The sequence below is a fragment of the Nomascus leucogenys genome, chromosome 14, assembly GCF_006542625.1.
Source record: "Nomascus leucogenys isolate Asia chromosome 14, Asia_NLE_v1, whole genome shotgun sequence".
NCBI classification, from domain to species: Eukaryota; Metazoa; Chordata; class Mammalia; order Primates; family Hylobatidae; genus Nomascus; species Nomascus leucogenys.
Genome location: NC_044394.1, coordinates 535,605 through 544,042, shown reverse-complemented (window position 1 = coordinate 544,042; position 8,438 = coordinate 535,605). Strand labels below are relative to the sequence as shown.

At 58.2% G+C, this 8,438-nt stretch overlaps 1 protein-coding gene across 2 annotated transcripts; it reads right to left on the bottom strand.

Annotated features, from left to right (window-relative positions):
• Positions 1–326: 326 nt before the first annotated feature.
• On the bottom strand, positions 327–8,134 carry WFIKKN2 (WAP, follistatin/kazal, immunoglobulin, kunitz and netrin domain containing 2). Of its 2 annotated transcripts, none has more exons than XM_012503297.2 (2): positions 7,699–8,134; positions 327–3,186 (listed from the first exon to the last, which is right to left on the bottom strand). In XM_012503297.2, the coding sequence occupies exon 2, from the start codon at positions 3,115–3,117 to the stop codon at positions 1,666–1,668; it is 1,452 nt and encodes a 483-aa protein (XP_012358751.1). In that variant the 5' UTR covers positions 3,118–3,186; positions 7,699–8,134; the 3' UTR covers positions 327–1,665. The 2 variants fall into 2 exon arrangements, with proteins under 2 accessions (XP_012358751.1, XP_003272312.1); XM_003272264.3 differs by lacking the exon at positions 7,699–8,134 and adding an exon at positions 6,600–7,321.
• Positions 8,135–8,438: the final 304 nt, after the last annotated feature.

The following is an 8,438-nucleotide window of genomic DNA, read 5'->3' as shown; positions in this document are numbered from 1 at the left end:
ACACTGCACCTGACCAACTGTGCTGTCACGCTGGGGTGAGAGCAGGTTACAGATCAGAACACCTGGGCTGGGCCCCACCGCTTCCTGCCTTTGTGTTCTTGGCAAGTCACCTCACCTCTCTGACCTCAGCTTAACTCACAGAGCTGAGCTGAGCATCAGTTAAGGGGCCTTGGAGCTGCAAAAGGGGCCCAAATATTACCAGCGTCTCTCCATCCCCCAAAGATGCTCCCACTGGCCAGACTTCCCTCTTGTAAGGTCACCAAAGCAAATGACACTACCCACCTCCCTCCCTCCCCCATCATAACCCAAACGAATCACACAAGAAGGGCCGTTGATACTATGAGCTTTTAATTGGTATCTTCCTCCTTATATTTGAGGAAGAAATGAGGACGCCCCACAAGGACCTTCTTCAGCTTGGAGGGGCAGGGACAGAATAGGGCAGAGGAGGGTAGTGGGGGCAGATGCAGAGCTGACAGTGGGGTTTCCCAATCCTCTCTCTAGCGGCCAGAGGGCCAGGATCACACAGGAAGTCTGGAAACACACAAAAAATATCACCGACGAGCTGCCACATCCTTTGCCCAGGTCTCACAGACAGCCTCCCTCCAGGTTCCTGTGGGCTCCCGAGGCCGCCACCAGATGGGAGCATCGAGCAATGTTCCTTTTCCTTCTCCAGCCACCTCCCTCCTCTCTCAGTCTTTTACTACCCCCTTCCCTGCCTGCTTTTTCATCTTCCTTCATTTCTCCTGCTACCAAACAGATCCCGGGGCTTTTGTCTGCTCTATGTCCAAGGAAGCCAGTGGCATATGAAAGCACACCATCCATCAGAGAGAAACTCCAGACAGTTGTGAGTCCAGCAGAGGGGTGTGTCTGGGGGCCCTGGGATGAGGGCATCTGCGTTGGGGCTCTAAGAGCTGGGCAGTGACTAACATCTCTCTGTGGTCCTGGCACCCAGTAAGCATTCAGAGAACGTCCACTGAGTTGAACTGAACTAGATCGACAAACCAATGCAGCCAAGGAGAAGAAATATGTATATTCTGCTGGTGCCGTAGTGGCCTCAGAGGCAAGCTGACCACCACCCAAAGGCACCCGTTCCAGCAGCTTCCATTCAGGGCAAGTCACGTGCTGGGCTGGATTCTGCCTCCAGCTTGCTACTGCCCATGCCCCAACCCCAAGTGGCCTCTGCTCACAGCAATCGAGAAGGCTGTGGGAAAGGTGTCCCATGAGTCCCTGGGCCCTCCTATCTCTCGCCACCTACCCCCTTTGCAAGCCAATCCATTCAACTGTTCCTGTGACCAGCACACAGCGGCCATCTCTTAAACCCTTGCTGGGAGACTGGCTAGGGGAGGGTGGCTGGGAGAGCCAGGGGTGTGGGGCCAGTGAGGGGAGGAGGAGAATGTCTGAGCGAGCTGGTGGTCACGAATAACTTCCGTGTGGCCGCTGACTTCTCCTTTTGTCCCCCTCAGCTAAAAAGGATATGAACCCCTTATTGAACCCAAAGAATAGACGCTGATCTGAGACCCTCTGTGGCTTTTTCTCTGACACGTCGGCTCATGTTTCCCTGCTGTCCCAAGCCTGTCTAATCTGAACTCGCCCAGTTTGCTGAGAGGCATTGGGGTGGATAGGTGGAAGAAGGCCAGGGAGGGGGCCAGGGAGGGGTGGGGGGCTTCAGTGCAAGCCAAGAAACTCCTTGAGGACGTCACAGGTCTTCTTGTGCATGACCTCGCGAAGCTTCCTGACCCGGCGGGCACTCGACGCGCCCACAAAGCTATCGGGGCGCAGCATGGCCATGCCGCCTTCCACCTCCCCCATGATGATGAGCGGCGTCTCGCTCACGCTCACGTTGGGGCAGGGGCATGCCCAGTCCACGTGAAGCAGGGTGACCTCCAACGGCTCCCGGCCCAGGAACTTGAGGCCCATTTTCTCGTCCTTTAAGACCTCGTCCACAGTCACCAGGGCGCGGCCCGAGTCAGGCTCCTCGGTCAGCTCAGAGACTCGGCCCAGGATGACAAAGTCGCTGCGACAGAAGCTGGTAACGAGCTTCTGCCGAGGCTTGCAGGCCCGACAGCGCTGGTTCCCCCTGGGAAAGGGGCACGACTCCTCGCAGGCCTCACGGCTCTCAAAGTTGTTGCCATTGCCCTCGCAGCCACCATAGACAAAGGACTGGCACTGGCCCGTCTGGCTGTTGTAAGCCCAGCGAGGCGCGTAGGCTTTGCAGGGCCCCTGCAAGGCGGGCAGGCTGCATGCAGCCAGCGGCCCGTTCATGCAGGCCAGCATGCAGGCCTCATAGGTCTCAAAGTGGTTGAGGTTACGGTGGCAGTGGCCAAAGGTGAAGGTCAGGCAGTTGTTGGCCTGGGCGTCGAAGTGCCAGCGGGTCTGCTCGTCGCCACAGTCCTCGCTGTCTGGGGGCTTCAGGCACTCGGCCGCCGGGAAAGCCGTGCCATTGGGACTGCTCTCTGAGGTGGCTGCAGCCTGATGCCCCCTGACCACCGACAGCGGGAAGTCGGCCCTTAGGACCCCGGCCGCATTCCGGGCTGTGCAGGTGTAGATCCCAGCATCCTGCAGCTGGGCGTTGTAGATGACCAGCTGGGCGATGTTGGTCACCACCACATTGCCACGCACATGGTTGGGCCGCATGACCACATTCTCCCGATCCTCCAGCTGCTTCTCCCAGGTGATCTCAGGCCGGGGCCGGCCCACCACATCACAGAGGAAGCTCACCGTCTCACCCATGGTGACCGACTGGTGCACGGGGTTGTTGAGCAGCGCAGGGGCCGCCATGTCCAGCTCAGGGGTCTCTGGGGAGGCTGTGGTGGGGTGTATGGTGGTCTCCGGTGGCGGGGGGCTGGTGTTGGGCCAGGTGAAGTGATAGCGGCAGGTTACTATGGCCAGCGTGATGCCCTTGGAGCAGGCCTCGGCATCCATGTAGCAGCGGTTATAGTAGGTGAGGCCATCCGAGGCGCAGGTAAAGCTGGGCTCCTTCTCGCAGCGGTCTTTGCACTTACACACGGGCTGGCCGTCCCAGATGTCACACTCAGAGCCCTGCTGCAGACACATGAAGTGGTCACACGTGGCCTCCTTGGGCATGCCCACTGGGCCCTTCTTCCCTTTCACGTCCATGTAGCGGGCCGCCACGCAGCTCTTGGTCCCACATACGTTGGGGCAGCACTTCTCATAGGTCTCACACTCCTGAAAGAGCCAGAGAGAGTGGCCTGAACAGGGAGAAGGAGGCAAGGAGGGGCTCCCTATCCTACCCCATGGTTTGTGGGGAGGAGAACTAACATATACTCATATCTAGTGGGAGCAAAACACTTGAAAATAATAACAAATGCATACGTAGCATCTCCTACATGCCAGGCCCTCGTGTAAGAACTTTGACATCTGTGAGCTTGATACGCTCATCACAAGCCAGAGGTGGGTACAGCCATTATCTCCACTCTACAGATGATGACTGAGGCACAGAGAGGCTAAGTAACTTTCCCAAGGTCACTCAGCTAGCAGGGTAGGAAGGGGTGGGCCAAAGACTCTAAGAGGAAAAGTTTTCCTACAACCATTTTACAGATGAGACTGCAGAAACTCAGAGAGGTGATGCCCAAGTTCGCAGAGATGGGAAGCGGCAGAACAAGGCTCCAAGCTCCCAGTGGAAGGGATCGAGAAATGGCGTTTTTTCTCTTGCATCATATAGCACAAATGAGGTCTAGCTTGAACAAGTAGGCCTGCCTGTCATCTCTTTCCTATGCGAGTGAGGATGCCTTGCTGACTGGAAGAGATCACATCAGACGCTAAGCGGGGAATGCCCCTGGGACTTTATCCGAGGTGATCCACACCTCTCCTCCCCTCAAGGAGACCGACACACACGGGGAACAGAGGCTGTGAGAGGGCCCAGATCGATCCACAGCCAACAGTCAGGGCGGGCGTGACAGGCCCCGCACGCCAGGTCTCAGAGCCACAGGCTGTGCCAGGCCCAGGTGTCAGCTCCGTGTGGGACCTTTCACGGGGAAAGCAACAAGAAAAAAAGTCCCCTTGTGTGGCAAAGGTCAGCAAGGCCGTCAGCGAGGACTTGCCAGGCCGTAATCCCCTCTGATATTCTGTGGAGCCACGTAAAGCATTAGTTTAATTCCTCGAAATTAGCAGCATACTCCTGGAGCCGACACAAACAAGGATTTCACGTGGTGTTTTCGACAATAACACATCGTACCCACTGGGCAGGCAGGCAACGCTCCTAATCCTCCACCAGGTAGTAACTCTGTGAATCACTCCCCACCAGGGCTGGCCTCTTGTCATTCCAACTTTTATTTCAGCCTCTTTGACATTCCACATCAGCTAAGAGGGGGAAAATTCCCCCCGCCCTGGCTGCATGGAGCCTGCTTGCTTGACTTGCTTACTGTTCTACCCCTTTCGGCTCAGAATGGGGACTTTGTTTTGCAGCCCTTGTTTGGCATAGTCTTCTAGGCCACACCAGGGGAGGCTTTGGGACAGGGATGGGCAGCTCTCAGAGCTGGGTCTAAGGGAGAGAGACCCCGCAGGGAATGGAGAGCAGGAGAGGGAGTGGGAGCAGGAGAACCTTCTCCTTGGCCTGAGCCTCATCCCATTCCCTAAGACATGCAGTACCCGGAGGTCCATGAAAGGCTGGCTCCTTGGGCACCAGAGGGAAGGTACTTCTGGCCACAGGGAACCTAGAGGGGGTCCTTAGAACACTTCTGTGTAAGGGGGCCAGAATGTCCCCAAGGGCTGTCTGGATACCCAGCCCTCCACAGGTGCCTTCTCCCCAAGACACACAAAATCCACCAGAGTCTCACCATCCCCAAGCCCTACCTGGTTTATCAGGCCAGGCTGTGCCTGCAAATGTAGCCAACTAATGATGTGACCTTGGCCAGATAGGAGCAGCCGCCATTCCTCCCGACTTCTTATCTTCCTTTCACTTGGCACCACCATTGCCCACTGGGAGCATCTGTCCTGGGAGGCCTAAGAATTGTCCCTGGGCACTGTGAGGTTGAGGCCACCCTCTCCAGGTCAGCCCTCTGCTCTCCTGCGGGTAACCAGGCATCTACGGGGGAACCAGTGTCTCTCGTGTTCCCTGGGGATGCCCCAGCCTGGATCTGGAGCCCTGGAAGACTCCGTGCTGCCCTCAGAGCTGGCCAGACTGGGCAGGAAATAGCTCTGCCTGGAGCAGGTGCAGGTCCCACAGCCTGTTGCCCCAGAGGGGGTGGGCAGGAATGGCCCTCGGGAATGACTTGGGAGCTAGAAGAGGACTGGCCCTGCCCTGCGGCAGTGCCCTCTGATACAGAGCAGAAGGCAGGACCAAGGAAGCTGGGAGGCTGAAACATGGTCTCCTTCCTCCCAGGGACACCAGAGATCCATTCAGAGCTGCTCCTGCTTGGCCTGCCATCAGCCTAGCCTGCTCTCAGGCTCAGGGTCCAAACTCCTGAGGAGGTGGCCTGGAGTCCAGTGCAACCAAAACTTTGTTGTTAGACATGGGTTCCAAGCTCATCCCTCACTGGCCATGACACCTGCCTGGCTCTGTGTCCACTCTCGCACCTGTGAATGGCCTGCTGATGCCCATCATGCTGACATGTCATGCCAACACACACGACATGCCTGGCACAGTGCTGACCCACAGTAGCCCTCAGCACGCATGAAGGAGGAATCCTTGGGCTCCAGTCCCTGATGAACTGGGCCATCTCTCCCACCTCTCCTTCCAGGCTTCGGTGTTAATAGACAGGATGGTGCCCTGTTTCTCTCCAGGTGAACGGGGCCTGTGTTCCTTCACCTTCCTGGGCCCTGCAGGGCACTCCTGCATGGTCCCCACCCTGTAGCTCCCACCCCCATCACTCACAGGCTCACATGGTCCATCTCTGGTTTCTGGACCCCACTCACCTGGTCCACCTCGCACTGCGGCTTCTGGACCCCACTCACCTGGTCCACCTCGCACTCCTGCTTCTGGACCCCACTCACCTGGTCCATCTCACACTGCGGCTTCTGGACCCCACTCACCTGGTCCGTCTCACACTCCCGCTTCTGGACTCCACTCATCTGGTCCATCTCACACTGTGGCTTCTGGACCCCACTCACCTGGTCCATCTCACACTGCGGCTTCTGGACCCCACTCACCTGGTCCATCTCACACACCGGCTTCTGGACCCCACTCACCTGGTCCATCTCACACTCCCGCTTCTGGACTCCACTCACCTGGTCCATCTCACACTGCGGCTTCTGGACCCCACTCACCTGGTCCATCTCACACTGCAGCTTCTGGACCCCACTCACCTGGTCTGTCTCACACTCCTGCTTCTGGACCCCACTCACCTGGTCCGTCTCATACTCCTGCTTCTGGACCCCACTCACCTGGTCCACCTCGCACTGCAGCTTCTGGACCCCACTCACCTGGTCCGTCTCACACTCCTGCTTCTGGACCCCACTTATCTGGTCCATCTCACACTGTGGCTTCTGGACCCCACTCACCTGGTCCATCTCACACTGTGGCTTCTGGACCCCACTCACCTGGTCCATCTCACACTCCTGCACAGTCCCCACCCCATGGCTCCCACCCCCATCACTCACAGGCTCACGTGGTCCATCTCTGGTCTCTGGACCCCACTCACCTGGTCCGTCTCACACTCCCGCCTGCAGGTGCTCTGTGCGTCCACCCAGAGGTTGGGATTCATGTCATTGGGGCAGATGCCGGCGTGGGAATAGCGGATGGGCGGCAGCGCCAGGCTTCGCGGGGGCACCCCGAGCAGTAGCAGCAGCAGCAGCAGCGCTGCCACCTGCTCCCAGCGAGACCAGAACCGGCGACACCTTAGGGCCCACATAGTGCAGGCTGGGGCGGCTAGAGACCTCCCCTGAAACGATGCCAGGGTCTGGGGCCCACCAGGGCCTTCTTCTCAGGGGCTGCAGACACCTGCCCTCCCCACCCCAGCAGGTTTCCTGCTCAGGCTGCTCTGCCGCTGCTGCCTCCACCAAGTCAGCACAGCCTGCCGGGCTGTGCGGCTTCAGATAAAAGAAAGGTCTTTGGAAGGAAGCTCCCTCTCCTGAGTGTGCAGGGAGAGGAGCCACAGCAGGGGCCCGCGCCCGGATTTATATCCTGGGCGCGCCACCCGAGTGGGAGCCAGCTAACCTGATGCCTGTCACAGGCAGGCTGCTGGCGCCTCTGTCCCGTGGCTGATCACAGACTTATTGCAGAAGGGGGAAAAAAAAAAGAAGCTGGAAGCAGTTTAGGCAGCGTATCTGGCACGGTGGGACACCTGCTTGTTTTTGACTCCAGGAGGCCTTTAACCCCTTCAAGGGCCAGAAATGGCATGTGCTTTGCGGGGAGCTGGCTCCAGGACACGCAAGCTCACTCTGAAGGAGGGCTTGTTTCCCTTTCCCCCACCTCCTTGGGGCCGGGCCCCCTCCTCCCCTTTGGCCACCTCTAAAGAACACACAATCGCTTGTTACGAGGAGGGACCTGCAGCCGCCGGGTTAGCATCGCCCGGCTTGATAGCACATTTGAGAGCAAATGACGTGGAAAAACAACAAGTTCACGGCCATTCCAGGGCGGGCCTGCGCCGCGCTGTGCCCTGTAAGCCGACTCCTGCTCCGGCCCTGGCCCTTTGTGGGAGGTGTGCGCGGGGACAGCTCCGTACCTCTGTGTCCAGGGCAGTTTGCGTCTTAAGTTCCAACTTCGGTTAATTTTCCCCAAATCATTCCAGAGACACATACCAGATATGCTCTGGCTCCCCCGGCGGCTGGGACGGATCACATTCCTCCCTCTTCCATCCACACACCAAGAGGACCCCCGCGGTCACAGTGTCTCAGGATTGTGCCCGAGTCCAGCTGCCCTCGCTGACGACCACCGCAGCTGCTCTTCCGACTGCCAGCCTTGTCTGGCCTCCCCCACTTCCCCAAGGAGAAGGTCTGTGGTCCAAGAGGGCAAGCGACTTGTCCAGGGTCACACACAGTGAGCAGTCCTGGTGGTACCAGCTGCCAGAGGCACTGGGCTCTTCACACGTGTGGCTTCTGTGAACGCATCGTCTCATTTAATCCTCACAACAAACTGCACCTCCATTTCAGATCGGAGGAAAGGACGCACAGAGGGGCTAAGCAACCTGCCCATGTCGCACAGCTACCCCACCACGGTACAGGAAACAGGGACACCAGCTTGCTGGGTGTGGGCAGGGGCCTTTTAAAACCACCCCTCCCCCATCCATCTGTCAGAACTGCTGTCAAGGCACAGCCCAAACTCTGGTTTTCACAGACTGGACAAGAAATTTTTGAAACATTAGGGGCTATATTTGTGGAGGGGCCGGGAAGAGAGCCAGAAGCTGCCAGGGGCTGGGGGCGATTCCTCCCCCATTTGGCAGCAAATGGCTTGTATCTAAAATGCCACAGAGCAGCCTGCAGTCTGAGTGTTTTCTAGTTGGTCACCCGATCCTGGGGGTAGGGGGCGGAGGCACACAGAG

Excerpts from the sequence above, each read along its gene's own strand:
- WFIKKN2 (XM_003272264.3), bottom strand. The coding sequence starts at position 6,809 with ATGTGGGCCCTAAGGTGTCGCCGGTTCTGGTCTCGCTGGGAGCAGGTG. Across the intron at positions 3,187-6,599 it reads GGGAGTGTGAGACGGACCAG|GAGTGTGAGACCTATGAGAA; the intron begins GTGAGTGGGGTC and ends TGGCTCTTTCAG.